At 40.1% G+C, this 17,328-nt stretch overlaps 1 protein-coding gene across 4 annotated transcripts in view; it reads left to right on the plus strand.

Annotated features, from left to right (window-relative positions):
* Positions 1 to 1,551: 1,551 nt before the first annotated feature.
* Positions 1,552 to 17,328, plus strand: part of DIAPH2 (diaphanous related formin 2) — a 231,672-nt gene continuing 215,895 nt past the window's right edge. For 2 of the 4 annotated variants that reach the window (XM_061359689.1, XM_061359691.1), the window contains exon 1: positions 1,552 to 1,853. In XM_061359689.1, the coding sequence (XP_061215673.1) occupies positions 1,734 to 1,853 (120 nt within the window). In that variant the 5' untranslated portion in view covers positions 1,552 to 1,733. The remainder of the gene's footprint in view (positions 1,854 to 17,328) is intronic. The other 2 variants (XM_061359690.1, XM_061359692.1) reach the window with 1 other exon arrangement.

Raw genomic sequence — 17,328 nt, forward strand, 5'->3', positions numbered from 1 at the left:
ATAAAAGACATCTGAGCATTTCCTTTTAGCTGAAATTGGCAAGTTGTTATTAAACTGTTGCTGTAGAATGATGAACTGTAAATTATAAACTGATGTAGTCGGAAATAACGTATCACCCATCACTGCAAACAAGCTATTTAATTCCTGATTGTTTAATTTCAGAATTCCAAAGTTACATGTCGTTAAGTGATAGCATAAACTGTGCCCAAATACTTAGTTTAAACCAGCAAAATTAAAGAAATCATGTACTAAAATGAAGAGATTTACCCCAAAGGGAAGTTTAGACTGTGCACTTGATGGAGCTGTCCTATTTATCACCTGCTAACTTCTGCTGTGAAGGTTATACTGCAATTTTAAGACCTATCATTTTATCTGAACGCTGCTTTTGTCTAATTTTATCAACAGGTTTTCACTGCTGGATTACAAAAAATCATCTGGGAGTCAGGTAAATCTAAGAGAATCACAAGAAACGCAAACAGCTACCTGAATCTCAGGCATGTTGAACTACGTGTGTATTAGAGATGGGGAAGTTTCACTGTACTGGTCTTGATTGCCTGTTTAAGAGAGGCTTCCAGTGGACTCAGCACTGACCTGGGACCCTTTTCTAAAGGGCAATCAAGTAACACATTTATATCTAACTTGGGACTCCAAAGACTTGCAGATTGCCCTTGTCCCATCAAAACAACAGATCATGATTGTGCTCATGGCCATCTTCTCGGTCTAAGTTAGCAAGCATAGATTCAGCTGTATCAACACTGAATGTGATTTTTTTCTTTTTAAAAAATACTATATGAATAGGAGAACCTCTGTTAAGATGAGCCCTCTCTTCATCAGGCATGTGCTCATTGTCTCCATTATGCAGATACACCAGTGCTGGCAGATCTCCGGTTCATACAATGACACTCAGCCAAAGGGATTCTCCAATCCACAGGAAGGGTTTAAGCAATTTTTCGGTGTTATGAACCACGAGCACGTGTAGATGACTCAGATACCGTGGACTGGCGTTCTCAAATTTGAGAGGACAAAAATTAAGTCTTTTGTTTCTGGTAACAATAGTCCCATTTTAGTTCCAACACCGCAGTTATGCCTTGTGTGTTTCAAGCACCAAAGGCACGGAAGCACGCTTTAGTCACAGCCACCTCATGAGGAAGCGCTTTGAGTGTGATGAAGCGCCTGGGCGCTCCCCACACGGGGCAGGGCGGTTGGAGCAGCTCCGATGAAGACAAGGCTTTTCTCAACAGGGCAATCACCGGCCGTACCGCTTCCTCCACAGCCGTGCTACCCCCGCCGCCCCACCTCTGCCCGCTCTTGGGGCAGGCAGTGCTTTTTCAAAGGGTGCGATAGAACACCAGAATCAGCCTCTTCTCCTCCCAGCGCTCTAAATAGCGCCTGAGAGACACCTCTCACTTCACCTTTCTAGCGGAACCGCCATTTCCTTGCCTGGGTACGCAGCCCCGCCTCGCCTCTCCGCCCTCCGCACGCCGCAATGGCGCGTGCGCACCACGCCGGCACATGCGCGGTAGAGTCGGGCGCGCATGCGCGGAGGCGTTCGGTGTCGCTGAGGCGGTGGATTGGGAGGAGGAGGAGGCGGCTGGGCAGAGCACCAGGAACTGCTCAGGCTGGGAGTGGACGGGGGAGACGCCCGGTGGTTGCGGGTCGGTCCTATGGGGCCCTGAGGGTGCGGCCCCGGTGAGCAGAGCGGGTGCCCGCAGGGGCGCAGAGCCGGTGGGAGGATGGAGGGTCAGGCGGCGCCGGGGGCTGGCGGAGGCGACGAGTCCCTGAGCTTCGGCAGGATGAACCCGAAGCGCAGCGGGCGCGCCGCGGAAGAGGAGAGCCGGAACAAGCTCAAGCTGGTGAGCGAACTGTGGGGTTGGGAGAGGGGCAGGGCACGGCCTGGGGATGAGGAGGAAGGCGGGGGAGGAGGAGGCGCGGATGCTGTCTTGCTGCTTCTAAGTGAGGAACGTGGGGCGCAGGGGCGTGCGGCCGGGTCCGGCGGGGAGGCTGCGGCTGGGTTTGTAGGAATTAAAGGCTCTCTGTTAAAATTCCTGTGAGCTTCCGTGATGGTTTTTGGGTGTCTCTGGAGAGGGAGGTGACAGCTGGAGGGGGGCGTGCGGCCGCTGAGGCCTCGCTGCGGTAACGCGCCGGGGGTGGTCGCTGACAGGAGCAGGGAATTCCCGTGTTACCCGTGCGGGCTGTGACACTGGGAGAACCGAAACCTCGGTGGAGCACTGACTGGACCATGCCCTGGGCAGAGGTGCCGTAATGCGCTGTTCTGCAAGCAGGACCTGTTGGTGTGACCTCTGCTCTGCTCACCTTTTGTGTGAAAGAGCGCGGGGTTTGGGATTTTTCCTGCCTGTATTGAATCATTTGGAACATTGTTGGTTATGATGTCAAGGGCGTGCTTCCCAAGTGAACCTCGGAATTAAAGGAAAAATAATTTAAAAGTTTGAATATTGTCTAGTCCTTTGAGAAAGATTTGACAAGCTCTTGAGCACACAGATCCTCTGTAGGACCGTAGAGTTAGTTCATTATGCCCATGCTTTTTGATTTAAGATATTCTTATTTACATAGGTAACTTGAAACATAGGTACGTTTAAAAGTTGACAGCACTGGATTGTATCTCGCTTTATAAATACAGTAGCAGCAAGCCAGTAAATATGACAGTGTTTCTTTTTAATTGTTGCTTCTGTTACTTAAAGTTACTTGTTTTAACTTTGAATCAAGTCATTTTAGCTCACAGCTCAGGTGGAGTTTCTAGAGCAGCAGCGTAGCTGACAGTTAAAACATATCTGGATTCTATTACTGGGTACTAGTTCTAAACTTTACTTAATCTGAGCAAAGGCTTTCACAGATATTGGTGAAACTGAGTATGTGAGCTCCCACTTGGTGTTCCTTTCATCAATACGGGGCAACAGAGCCTTTGGCTGCTCAGCCTGACGACTACAGGGGTTTTGTCACTGAAAACCAAGTTAGAATGCTTCTAGGGAAGATGTTAACTTTGTAACATATGAGGCAGTGACAAGTTACTGAAATTTACAGATACTATGAAGGATAGCAGAAAGCCGTAATACTGAATAACTTGAGGTATGCTTGTGTTGAAAGCACTGTGTGTATCTTAGCAAAAGGTAACCAAATGTCATGTGTTTGTTTTATGGTGTTATTTACAATGAACTCATACTTCCTAGGGTAGGATAAATAAAAACAAACATCTTCATATAAACAAGATGTTTGTTTATATTGCTACCTTTACTATTTCCTAGTGAAAGTAACTAGGAAGGCTTTCTGAAGATGCCTGTAGGGGTTTGTTTTAAAACTCACACAGGAATGTGCTTCTCTGGGAAGCGGTGGACACAGACTTGAGTTTTGCTCTAGTAGACACCACTTTGTTCTGAAAGAAATATGTAGCTTAGAAAATCCAAGGGAAATTGTCCCTGCCCTTTGCATGGGGGGGGGGTGGAACTATGTGATCTTTAAGGTCCCTTCTAACACAAACCATTCTATGAAATGAGCTCAAAATGGGGTTGAACAGGACAACTATTTCCATTGCATGTTCTTTGCAATTATTTTAGAATCACTAGAGTAGACTTCGGTTGTTACATTCGGTGGAACAGGTACATTATTTAGTATCTGTCAGGTGCTGTCAATTTGTTTCTTGAGGGGATGATTACATTCCAGCAGCAATGTGGATAAGAGTAGTGGTATGTTGCTTGAATTGGGTACCTTCTAAAAGACAGTTTTGCCCTGAGATCAAGTGACTAGCCTCTGGTGATACAATGGAATGAATGGATTGAATGGGAAAGTACGTATTTTAGTTTTTTTCCATTCTGGACGTGATGTGCACAAACAGTGTGTGTAAGTGACAGAGAGGGACTTTGTGCTGAGGAATAAAAGGGATGGCATTCAGGTTTGCCTTTAAGTTGAGGTAGTATGAGTGGACAGCCAGATTTATCAATCACTGCCCTGGGTTTGCAAGGGAAAAACAAGACTGTAACAGGGAAAGGGTTCATCCATTATATAGGGGAATAATCATGCTAAATTTTGCTGGCTTTAATTTTGAATGACAAATTGGTTCTACTGAGGCTAGCACTATGATTAGGTACTCAGAGTGACCTTACCTGTACCTCATCCCTGTTCTCTTCACTGTGCAAATAAGATGAATTAATATCTGGGACTTCTGTAAGAGATGCCATGCTATTTGTGCAAGTGTTAAGTTGTCATAGACTTTGTGTGCAAAGCTTCTTGGAGTATGGTGTGGATATTTTCTTAGTTCAGCTTCATAACTTGTAATTCATTAAGTTTCAGTAGAGTTACAGAGACAAATCAACCTGTACTCTTGCCAGTGTGTTGCATATAATTCCAGGAACTCGACAGCGTGCTGAGAGGAGTGAGCCTCTTCTAGAAAACTTGTTTCACACATCAAGTGGAGTGCTGAACAAGGGCTTGGTGGGAGAGGGTGTGCAACTACTTATAACAGAGGGTTTATTTTTAGTTCCTTGCATAGAAGCTGAAATTAGTCAAGTCATTGCAAAGAAGTCTAGGGGAATGATTTTTATATGATAGACTAAAAATGGTTCTAGATGACGGGGAGCTGGCAAAGTTGAAGCAATTCTTTTCAGGGAAAGGAGACTAGAAGAAGGTGGTGGACATTTTTGTTTCCCCATGCTCTCCATCTGAAACAAGAAGTTGGGCAATGGTGCTTGGCCTGCAGAAGCATAGTGGTTTGGTGTGGGTTTTTGTTTGTTTGGGTTTTTTTTAAGAACTGAAGCCTTATCAGTGGCATTTACTCCTGCCTGACAGGAAGCAAGACTAGGCTATCAAGAAAGTATCTGTGCTACTGGTTTAAAAATTAATGGTTTAAAGTATTTTTCTGTAAGATAGTTTATGTACATGTAAGCACATGAATGAATACGGACTATGTTAGAACTGCTAGTTAAGTTTTTTCCTGCTTTAGGTCATTTTGAGTGTCATTCAAGTTTCATAAATTTTGGTGAATGTGACAGAAAAGCTCAATGAGAGTTTAGTTCTGGGTTTTGTACTAATAGTGTGAAATCAGAAGTATTTTTCTAAAATTTAATGTCTGTTTTCCAGCTTCCTGGGCATGTCACAGTTGCTGATAGAGCTCTGATTTCATTCCCATCCCTCCCCACCCCCCACCCCCCCCCCCGCCATATTTTGCTGGCACAAGGACTGGAGGTGGAATGAGTGCTTAGTGCTTTTGTCATTATTTTGTTTACAATGAAATGGGCAGAAAAAAAATAAATTGTTTTGGCAAACAGTCATCTGATCTCATGCCAGCCCTCAGAATAAGCTGGCATTAGATGGCAGTGAGCGGTTACATTCTTAACTGGGTTTGGCAATGGGCTTGTTTTGCTTGTTTAAAAGTATGCTTGTTATATGAGGGGAAACAGACTAAATTAAGGTTGTCAGGGAGATTGTTGGGATTCCTGTGTTGGTTAATCCTTAACTTAGATGTTATTTGCTCTCCTTAACACTTCAGTATCACATGGGAAGTATGTAATTCTGCTTGGTACCTAGGAAATGAGTAAGTGCTTCAAAGTGTCATATCTAATTAGGCATAGATAGCGTGGCTTAGGTGAACCCCAAGTCATATCAGTTGTTAAATTGCTCAAATTTTAAGCTGAGAAGTTGAAGCCAGGCTTTTTACAGAAGTTCATGGGAGAAGAGTGGGAGACAGATCATAAAAAAGAGCAGGAGAAATCACTGGAGAGGAGACTGACTGTCCGCTAAACCCAGGACACTGACTATAAGGGGAAGAAGTAAATTGAAGGATGATTAAGCATTAGTTGACCGCAGGCATGGGAATCTCCGTTCTTGAAGGTTTTCAAGACCTGGAAACCTGGACAATGCCTTTAACAGGCTGGTTTGTATTTCATGTTGAACCTGGTTTTTGTGTAGGAGTTTGGACTAAACTGAGCAAGGCATGAGATCCTTTCAAACATCTGTGATTTTATGAATCGGTACCTGAAAAAAAGGTGTCACAACAAGATTTGTGGACCTCCCTGACTATTAGATCACTGGTGCACTGAATGTTAATAAGGCCAATGTTGTTTTGATTAAAAAGTTAATAATATGTCAGCATGTCAGTTTAGTATTAGAAGAAGTAGAATTACTTCTATGCATGTACTGGCTAGTGCTGTGCTAAAAACATGGTCTTACTATCAAGTTCACTTCAGGTTTGTGTGGTAGCTGTTTAGTGATAGATTCCTGATTTAGCCACAAGCCACAACTTTTGGAAAGAGGCTGTCTTTTGAGTGTGATCCTGTCTTTAAAAGTAGACTAGGCAAAAGAAACATTAAAAAACAAGTTGTTGGAGGTGAGAGAGCTTATTTCATCAGAGAGCAACTGGATTTGGTGATTCATCCTGCAATGAGCAACTCATACTTTGTTTTAAAAGCAGAAATTGTTCATGCTTTATCCTGAAGTCTTGTAAACCCCGTGAGCTTTGAGATGAATCAAAAGCTGTGAACTCAACACTGACTAATGTGCCATAAACTAGCATCAAACAGTGGAAAAAAAGCTTTTATCAATCAACTTTAAAATGGGAGCAGCCCAAGTGTGCTTGGGAGGAGGATAGGTTCCTGGTTATGTTGCTCCACCCGTACCAGTGCAGGAGTTGACAAATGCTTTAAATTATATGTATCAGCCACTGTCAGACAGGCTGCGTGCTGCAGGACCTGCATCACACCATCACCTTTGACTTCTAAGGTTGTTTGATGTCATTCTCCTGTAGAGAGATAATGTGCTTTTTACATGACTTCTTCAGACATCTATATTTTGCATATGTGAACTATGAGTCAGGCCAAGCAGAGGTTTTTGGCAAGTTAATGAAATGTATTACACTTGAGATCATAGTGTCGCAGACTAAAATCCCTGCAGGCTTGAAGCAAATTCTTGCTTTAGGTATATGCTGGAGGGAAAAGTTACTTAGGGTGCAACCATTACTGACAAGTAAAACTAATGTTTTGGGAAAGCTTGGTTCTGTTGCTGAAAAGTATACTGAAGAGGCAGTACTTCTGATATGGGAGAGCAGGGCATGCTTGATGCTGATGTTTAGGTAAATGGTTTAGCTTTTAATGTGAATTGATATTGACACTGTTTAAACGAGGTGAAGATACAGTGATAAGCTGATCTGCTTGTGGTAATTAAACTTCCTGAGCTGCTGCTTGTAAGACAAAACTGTAGAGCCATTCTGTACAGTACAGGAAGCTTTGCAAACAAAGCAGATTCCACCTAGGCAACGTGAAAGACAATTACAGTGAGACCTGGCAGTGTGTGCAGCAAATAGAAGTGTTGTTTTCTGAGATGTTAAGCCCTGTAGTAGAAGGAAAAAGAAAAAAAAAAAAACACAAACAAGGCTTAAAAACATTTGGGTGGGTTACAAGAAAACTTTTCTGCAATAATGGCTAATAACTTTCTTCTAATTCTTTTCATGCCTGTCCAAATCTAGACATGAAGAACAAAAAATGTTTGTTGCTGAAGCAACTGACAGTTGCAGTTTGTTATTCATCAGTTTACTTGTTCAACCTTAAAACCACAAGCTGTTAGGAAATGAATGTTTTTACCCAGTTCCTTACTGGCTATATCATGGTCATTACATTATTATTACTTTTAAAACAATTTACTTTATCTTGGGAGGAAATAAGTGTTTCATTATAAAGGGCTATGATGGTAGAGCAGTTAAGTTGAAGATAGTAACAGTTGAAAGACTTTGCTTAGTATTTGTGTAGCAATTTATAGAGCTGCAGGTAGATGAAGCTAACTTGTCTTATATTTACATGTTTGTTTTGTAGCAAACTGACCTTTTATTTAATATTCTGTGAATGAAGTAGCTTTTTCCTACAGCATTGGTGGAGTGAGCACCTCAATGTTACCCACTTAGAACTATAACTTCCCAATAGGTAGGTAGGTGGGATCTTGCTTGACAAAAGTAGTCCTAACACAGTCTTCAAGGCAAATAATTCTACTTTTTTACTATTAATTAGTATGGGAGAAAGGGGTGACAGTAATTATCAGCTTTTTTTTGAGGCAGCAGTGTGGGCTTAAGCAGTTGTCGTATCCACCTTGGTGCCCTACTGGCAAGATTTTGTGTGACACTGGGACAGACAAGATCATGCAGCTGAGCCAGTCAAAACCTCTCCTTTATTACTTCTTGTTCTTTGAGCAGTTGCTTGAATGAATAAGACTAGTTATAGAACACTAGAATTCCTCCTTTTCTATTGGTTTGTGTAAAGTTCATCCAGTAGTACTGTTAAATTATGATTGTGTCTGCTTTTCAGTCCGTCTTGTCATGACAGTTGGACATGGTGTGAAAGCAGGACATTGTATGCATATGGGCTGATCTGAAAAGGATCTGTTACGGAAGTTAAATGATATAGTAATGTACATTGGGATATAAGTCATAAAATCATTATATTTATAGAAGTTGAGAATTACTTTGGAAGTCCCATTCTGGAACAAGCCCACACGTAGGAAATGTTGTGTGGTTTGATACAGATACTGAAGGTCTTCAGTCCACCTGGGTGTGGTAATATTTAGTCTTAAGGTGTAGTGGATACTGTGATATGACCACACCTTCTCTGTTATATAAAACAAAAATGTGGTTAAGTTTAATAGATATGGGCTCTTCCTGTGTAAGTGGGAATCTCTATTTTTGTGTTAACTTCAGACTGTTTGGGTGAGAGTGGGAGAACAGAAGTTCAAGGTGATGCACGTAACAGGTGTTTTTTCTGTAATGTTCCCTTTTGGGTGCTTTTAGTGATCCTCAGAATAAATCACTGAGAAGGAATTAGGTATGTGCAATATGTGATGCATGTTTGCTGCTTTAATTGGTCTTTGCATACTGTTATCAGACGTAGAGGACATTAAAGATCGAAAACTGGTTTTATTGCTAATAAGTATTTTCAGTTTATGCTTAGTAACAGTTAAGTGTGTTTAAACTTGTTCTGAAAGTCTTGAATGTAAGTGTAAAAGTCACCAGCTGATTAAAAAAAAATCTAATTGGAAAGAATCCTGTCTTTTATTCCTCCATGATTTGTGTGTCTATATATGTATTGTTTTAACACACATGCTATTTCTGCTTTCCTAGTAGAGAGGGAATATGACATTATCTATTAATAACAAAAGCAAATTAGCATATTTATGTGAAAATAAATCCAGGAGAAGTTGCTTGAGGAATGGAAAACTTTCAGAGCAGCGCTACCTAGTAGTTTAGAACTAATTGCTAAGTAAGAAAGTTAAGTTTGAGACAGTGGGGGCTCGGTACTGTATAATCCCAACACTTGGAGCTGTGGGACTGTGGCTGTATAGCCAGTAAAGCAGCAACTGTAACTTTAGGTTATGCAGGCCAAGGGAATTGCAGTAAAGGTACTGGTGGGTGCAGGTTGGCTTGAAGGTACACACACAAGCCCATTTTCCTGTTCTATTTTTTGCTTTATTCAGGTATTAGCTAGTCAAAGGTTAATAACTTTGTCCTGTAGGCAGGCTGCTGACCTTAAGTTCTTGAGGATGACTTTTTGTCACAAATAGCTACCTAAGTGTTTAACAGTGGCTCTGTATTCATGTTGGTCTCTCAGAGGTTGAATAAGACAGAATTAAGTATTTTTGTCAGGGAAAATGTTAGGTCTGCAGTCTATCATTCTGAGTTAATACGGTAAGACCTAGTGGGGTTGCTAGAATATGGCTTTTAAAGATGCCTCTGTGTGTGTGTGTGTGTGTGTGTGTGTGTGTGTGTGTGTTTTAAATGAGTGTAACTTTGTGAGAAACATATACTAAACCAACATGAGATGAATTAGATTCTAGGCTCCTAACAACAGATACAAGTAGTTCTTGTACATTATAAAGTTTCCTGCTTTCTGGTCTGTATTTGTTCTTCTTATTTTCCTACTGTGAATTATTTTTATACCTATATTGAAGTAAGTTCTAAAATACTGTGGCTTCATAATGGAACTGTGCTGGATATTTGTAATTGTGTGAGTGCATGAGTAGATGAGAACTTGACAGTTCTTAGTAGTTGAAACAGTTACATGCAGTGTTCCAGTTCCATTAGAACACTTCATTTTCTTGCATAAAGAATAAAAAAGATGACAGCCTGTCAGGCTAAGCATATACACTGATGCCATATATATTTCAGTTTTTGCACCAGCGAGATTTAGAGGGTATGTTAAAGACAAGAGGTTTAAAGAGAAACTCTGAAACTCCAAGGGTAAACCCATGTCAGCTGGCCAGGGTAAAAAAGCACACAAACTTGGATTAACTGACATCCTTCAGTCTGTGGCTGTCCCTCCTTATAAGGAATGCAGTAGCATTTTGATTTAATTCTGTATACACTGAAGTACAATTTACATAAGAACTGTTTTCATAATTGTTGCAAGCCTTTGCTTACAAAAGCCTTAGCCACTCACAGGCTGAGTGAGCTAAGGAATATGACAGATTAGTAGAAGGTAAATGATAACCAGACTTGAGACAGAAGTTGCAAGCAAAACTCCAACACTGAAACAGCTAGTAACTGATTTTGGTGTCAGTACAGTGCTTTTTTCCTGGTATTGCTGCTGCCAGTCTTAATTCCCATAAAAACAGACTCTGGGTTGCTTTTTTTTGTTTCCTGTTTTTTTTTTTTTTTTTTTTTTTTTTTGAGTTTAATTGCATAGTGGGGCAGCAAAAGCTGTTGCTCCCAGGCAACCCACTTTATTAGAAGGGCTTCAGTTCCTCCTTCTGACTTCTCTGTAGCAAGTGGATCTTCCACTGCTTTATTCTCATCAACAGGAAAAAGTGAGGTGAGGAAACTCGTTCTGATTCAGCACCCAGTTTCTTGGCTCGGTTAGAAATGTACCAGGGAATGTCTACTGCAGTGTCTCCAACCTTTACAATCCCCCATTCTCTACTATTCTACTGTCTTCCAGCAGCGCAGTAAAAATTTCCTTCTCCAGTTATTTGCAGCTTGATGGACATCTTTCCAAACTAGAAAGGTAATGAGTACAGCAGTAGGCTTCAGTGAAATTTCCATCTCTAAACCAGATACAATTTTGATGTTTCACAAATGTACATTCATGCTTGAACTTCAGACAGAGCTTGAGTTGATAAGACAGGCTTCCTAAATCCATTAAGGTTAGTTCACAGTATTCTGTGATTCAGACTGATTCCTGAGTTACTTAGGTGAGATAAGGAGTGATCCCACCAGTTAACATTTTAGATTTAAAAACAATTGTTTTGTGAGTTTATGGGAAAACCTTTATAAAGTTCATATAGGTGTTCAGGAGTAACCTGAGTACATACCATCAATATTATGATAAATGATCTTTTTGGCTTACTTTTGCCTTTAGGAAAAGGTAACACATTTTATGTAACATGTTACGAGCATCTGTAATCCTCCTGAATTCCTGTTACTTGCTAACAGGGAATCTCAACTGTACTGAAGTCAAATGATACTATTGACCCCATCGTTATTATGTACAATATGATTTCTCTCTATTCACATGCTGCTTTATTTCCTACTTTCCTGAAGGACAAATATTCTTCTCGGGAAGCTGTTATAAACAGAAAAGAATAGGAAACGGAACAGAAAGCCCTTGTGTATATCACAGCAGCTATACATTCAGTTTAACCCAATATATTTTGACTGTTGAATTAAATTATGTTCCATGCTCACAGAAATTATTCAATTCAGAATTTCTGTTTGAGGAAAAGCCTAAGTTCCTCACTATGGCTGCAGCATTGCTCATTTTCCCAGGTTTTGGCATCACATCATTTATTATGAGGGGAGAAAAAAGTAACTTTAACATCAACTTTTTTTGTTTTTAATATAAGGATCAAATACTGCTCTCATAAAATGCTTGCTCTTTGCTGGGAAGGCTGTGTCTTGGAGGACGGACAGCATTATTTTAAGCAGTTGTTGACGTGATCCCTGTGACCATATGCTCCAAGACTGCTGGGTACAGACAAAATGAATAATGTTCGCAAGTAATTCCTGCTTCTTTGGCTCACTGCATCCCTTCCACTGCCAGTTCCTTTGTGGGCTGTGTTTTGGTTGGTTGGATTTTGTGGGATTTTCTTACTATTTGAAAAAGAACCCAAACAAAGCAAATACACACATCCTCACTTCCTCAAAGTCTGTTAAAAAGTAAAATGCTCTCAAATTTTCTCCAATCAGTTTCTCAACACAGTTTCTGCTTCATTTTTATTTGAATGATTTGAAAAGAGCTTTCTTGCTGTCATTTAACTGGTTATTGCCCATCTTGAAAGAAAATGCTAGGTTTCAACAAAAGGTTAATCCCAAGTTCAAAGCATGTAATTGCAGTTAAAAGGACTACATGTCTATAAAAGGGTAAAGACAAAGACTGCACTTCAGTGAGAGTGAAGGCAAAACTTGTCACAATGAAAAAGGTGTTTCTCTTTAGAAAGTGAGGTATAAAAGAAGGAGGCCTATTCTCACTACTCTTAATTGACTGAACTCAGTAGCTTTGTAATAGGGTTCACTTGGTCTGAGCAGCTTCACAGTGTGTCTGAACGATCAGCCACTTGCACTCAGGGCTGACCAGAACAAGAGAGGAAAATGAACAACAATTTGATGCACAGCAAATATTGTTGTGTAGCAAAACAGGCTTCATTCTGCAGCTGCACTGATAGCAAAGGGCTTAAATCCACCTCTTCGATGGAAGCATAAAATAGAAAGTCTACACTTACTATATCAAGAATTATTTGGCATGGCTTTGCCAGTTTAACTGTTCCAGAATGTTTCAAAAGCACTTCACAATAAAAAAACAAAAGCCAAGCTCCCTAAAACCTCAAACAACTGCATTTTTTAAACACAAGCAGCAGAGATAGAGGGCTGAATATGGTACTGACAGTCATGCTTGGCAGAAAAGCAGCAGGCATGCTACCCTGGCAGTAAGCATCTAAACCATCCATTTACTGTGCTTGGACCTGTTCTGTGTTCATTTTTAATTAAGTCCTGGAAGTTGGTCCAAGTGACCATTAAGACCAGGAAGTTGGTCCATTCAAGTGACCAGTTTAGGAAGTGATCTCAGTCTATTTTTTGAGGAAAAACCACTTTGCAATTTTCTTCCAAACTGACTGATTTCCTTGGTGTAGGTGCAGTAAGCAGGATATGCTGATACTGAGGAGCAGTCCTGCCCAGTACCAGCACAACAGCAACCACTTGGACAGATGGCTTCTTGTGTGATAAATTGTATCTGGCACTTCTTGCAGGCACCAAATATATGTACGGAAAAAGACATGGGTGTATCAAAGGACTCACGAAATTATTCCTGTGCACTTCTAATCTACTGGTGTTTTACTAAAGGAAGCTTAGGAGGTGCAGATTTTGAAATGCACTTTCTTTATCTTACCAAAGCATGAAATGTAATTGGCACTCAACTTTCTGAATCTTACTCTGTTTAACATAAGAAAGACCATTAAAGTATCCATTACCAAGATTATGAAAGTGAAATTATAAGCCCCAAAAAACCACAATGTTAGTCTGCAGATGACCCAAAAAATAAAATGTCTATGGCAGCAGTGTATATGCTTAGCCTGATGATTCAAGTACGTGAAGAATAGCTCCTTACTTATTTTACCCATTTAGACTGCTGATAATTGGTGCAGTCCCATATTCTTCATTTATATTGTTAATGATAACTTCCTTCTCTTTATGCAAATGCTTATGAGTTCTTGTGCAACTGAGGCACTGAAGTGAAATGTAAAGTCCTCCTGTAGGTACCTGTAGTTCCTATGCAGAAACTTTGTATTTCTTTCTGTTGCTAGGCTTATTTTATAGAGATTTGCTAGACTGCCCAGGATCCTTAAAGTCAAAGATCCTTAATTACATCTTTACAGGCCTTAAGGATGTAGCCATGGAGTTTTATACCTACTTATTTGTGTGAGCTGTGGTTGTTGGGTTGTTTGGGTTATGGGTTGGTTGCTTATTTTGTTTTTAAGATTTGTCCTATAAAGCCTTCTGTTGGTTAATGATTATGCAATGCCACACACATTTCTAAATTAAATGCTAAAACCAGTGGCTAGAATTTCAGAATAAAAAGCTTCAAAATAAAAATAAAAGGTTTTAAATTTATGTGGTAAGGCCAGGTTTTGCCATGTCTCAAGTGTTGATTAGCTAAACATTTCTTAAAACATTAAACCTGCCTAGTAAGCTAGTATGCCCTTCATGAAAGCACTATTGCAGTGTTTGTTGTGAAATTGATGAATGGAAGCATGACATGTCTCTTTCAGAAGTCTACTTTGTAAAACTTGTAACTAGCATGTTGTTGTTTGATGGTTTTAAGTAAGGAATTCAAAAGCTATAGAGAGAGCATCCTGGAGATGTTCAATCATCTGTACTGAAAAACATGCTGTACTGTCACAATACATCTTTCCAAAAGAAAAACCTGTCTTGTATGATCACTAGATATCAGCATAAGAAACAGATACTGGCTGTGCAAAGTACCGTATAAATAACTTGGCAGTTACATATCGTAACTCTTACAAACTCTGCTGATCCTCTGCTGCTTTAGTGATGATGACAACCTGATATGGTTGCAAGTGCAAGTTAGACTTGATGGAAAATGTGTGGACTCTAGCAGCAGAAAACGGAAAATGCCAAAGCTTGCATTATTTGCCTCTGCACTGGCTAATGTGAAAACTGCTGCTTCTAATAGGCTTTCTCAAATAGTTTGTTTCTACGGTAGTCTAAGCTGATCTGACTGTCCCGGTGCCACCCTTGCCCTTTTTTCTCGCAACCAGCATTTTTGTTGGTTTAGACTGATTTGGAACTGCAGCTTTTGGAGAAACTTTAAATTTTGCTCTGATTTTTGAAGCTTACTTGTTAGTTAACACCAAGAAGTTATTGTCTGAAGTAAGCTTTTCAAAACAGTAATGGCTGTTTCAGATACAAATAAGAAAACCATGTTAGTTACCTTCCTCAAATCCTTTATATCTTGTTACAGAGCTGCTTAAATTAGGGCTATATAAGTGTATTTACAGTTATTTTTTTCAACTTCTGTATTAATTCACTTTTTGGTAAAGAGCTCTTTGAAGTCATCTGCAGAAGTTCAAAGCAGTCCATTTACTTTGGGAGTGTGATAGTGTTCTGCTAATCAGACAAAAATGAGGAAGCCATTTCAGTTTCCTTTAGCCTCCATTTTCATCAGACCAGGCTGCTGGTTAGGGTGCCTCTGTTACCCTTGCACAGAGGCACTGGGTGAAGGTGCCCTTTCCCTCCTCATCTCTTGAGGACCAGGTGGTGGCATTTGTGAGGGCAAGTATCCAATGTGACTCATTTGCCTCTGGCCTCTCCTCCCCTCCCTCCTAGTTAGGAGTCATGCTGAGGCACTCCATTTCCCTGCACTGTGGTTAAACAATTGGTGCCCTCTGCTGTTAATAGTCACCAGCTTGGGTGACCCTCTGGCTTTATTTAGCAGAGGGGTTGTCAAACTCCTTTTCCTAGAGTAGTTTGTTTCTGGAAGGTTGATTTCCTGAGGAAGAAAAGTAGAATAATTGAGGAAAACCAGGCAGGTTTCTGGTTGGGAAGATGATGGCCAGCCTTCAGTATAATAGCACTGACTCTGTGCTGTCAACAGGAGTAACTTTCCAGCTTCATTTTGGCAGCATGATGTAAGGTGTTCACATGCTCCTTGGTCTCGCTTTTTAGAGCCCCAGGGAATGTTTTACGTTCATGTTCAGGTTATAGATTAAGCCTTAGTTAAATTAATTTAAATAATGCATATTTAAGGAATTTGCAAAGCAAACAAGAGTTTCTCATGTGGTGTCATATAGATCAAATGCAAATGTACCACAATAGTACAAAACTATTAGTGTTGCTAACTTTGAGTATCTTTGATACACCAGATGGATTACAGCTATTTTTATAAGTCCTTTTTGAAAGCGTAGCAAACTCTCCTTGAAGTGTCAAAAAAGTTACTATAAAGCAAACACTTTGAGAAATATGTCATTACTAATTTTACTAGTAATGCCAGGTATACTTTGTCATGGATCATGATTTTGAAAGTCCTAAATGAGTCTGTAGTTCCAGTTTCTGCACACCAGTGAAGGTAACTCGGGTATCTTTTCACAATTTCCTAGGTACCTTTTTACATTGAATAGCAAAATTGAAAGTTAACAGATGGTTAAATTGTCTAATGGGAATGTTGCACATTTTCTGTACTTAAGAAAATGATATTTTTAACTGTTGGTGGACTGGAAAGACTACAGGGTGAAATTCTGTTATTTAAGCCTTTGAAGTGAAGAACTAAGTAAATCAGTAGGAAATATTTCTTTGGTACAAGAGTTCATGAAGTTTGTGTTTTTTTGCTATTAAAAACTAAGAGAGATGAGATGAAGTTTTCTTAAATTGTATGTGTGTTTATGCATGCAAATATTGCTTTGATATCCCTTATGTGCCAGTTTTTTTATCATAGATTTTTGCAAACCATTGCCTTTGGCCTGCTTCTAAAATCAGGGAGTTAATGACTTTAACAAGCTAGGAGAGGCTTGACTTATGTTCACCTCGTGATGCTCTGGCTATCTTATAGATGGCTGAAAGAATAGTACTACATGATTGACTACAAAACCTGTGATATCTTAAACTTCCTCTTGGGGAGGTAAACTACTTCAGGTTTATTTTCTTAAATCAGACTGCAAACATGATTTCTTTGTTGGTATAAGAGACTGTCAAAATTGTGTGTCAGTTAAAATCTGCAGGTACATAACTGCCTTGCCTCTGCCTCCAGGTACTTGCAGTTTCTCTTCTACCTGTTAAATGTGTTGCTTATCTTGAGTAGCTGCCGGCAGTAATGTAAGCTTGTGCACCATAAGGAGATTTGGGAAGTGTGCTTGAGATGTCTGAAAAAATGCTTTGTGGTATCTTGCTATAGTATTCTATATTTTGCCCAGAGGAGCTTGAGTGACAACTGCAGTATAAATGTAGAGATGGAGTAGATAATCCTGTTCCAGGTTCTGGGAGAGACTGACAGTACTTAGATGAGAAGTGAAGAAAACATTTCTAATACAAGTGACTGCTAAAACAGATAGAGAGTCTTAAAACTTCTTGCTCACATAGCTGTCTCAGGATTTAATTCTTGGTTAGGCTTTGCTTCGTTTGGACTTCTTCCTTCATAATGTCCATTAAGAAGAAAAGTTCCATTTACAGGAGTAAGGACATCCTAGTTCTAATTTGAAGATTAGAATATTACTTCATCTTTTAACTCCATATGAAGTCCAGGTAACGAAAACACAGGAGTGGTGTAAGGAAGAGGTTTGAGATTTGGCAGTTAGGAAGCTAAAAAGTTGGTGTCAACATCTGGATTAGTAAGAGAAAAA

The sequence above is a fragment of the Neopsephotus bourkii genome, unplaced genomic scaffold (assembly GCF_033783945.1).
Source record: "Neopsephotus bourkii isolate Nb327-2 ecotype Australia unplaced genomic scaffold, CSIRO-AGI_Nbou_v1 NB_991, whole genome shotgun sequence".
NCBI classification, from domain to species: domain Eukaryota; kingdom Metazoa; phylum Chordata; class Aves; order Psittaciformes; family Psittacidae; genus Neopsephotus; species Neopsephotus bourkii.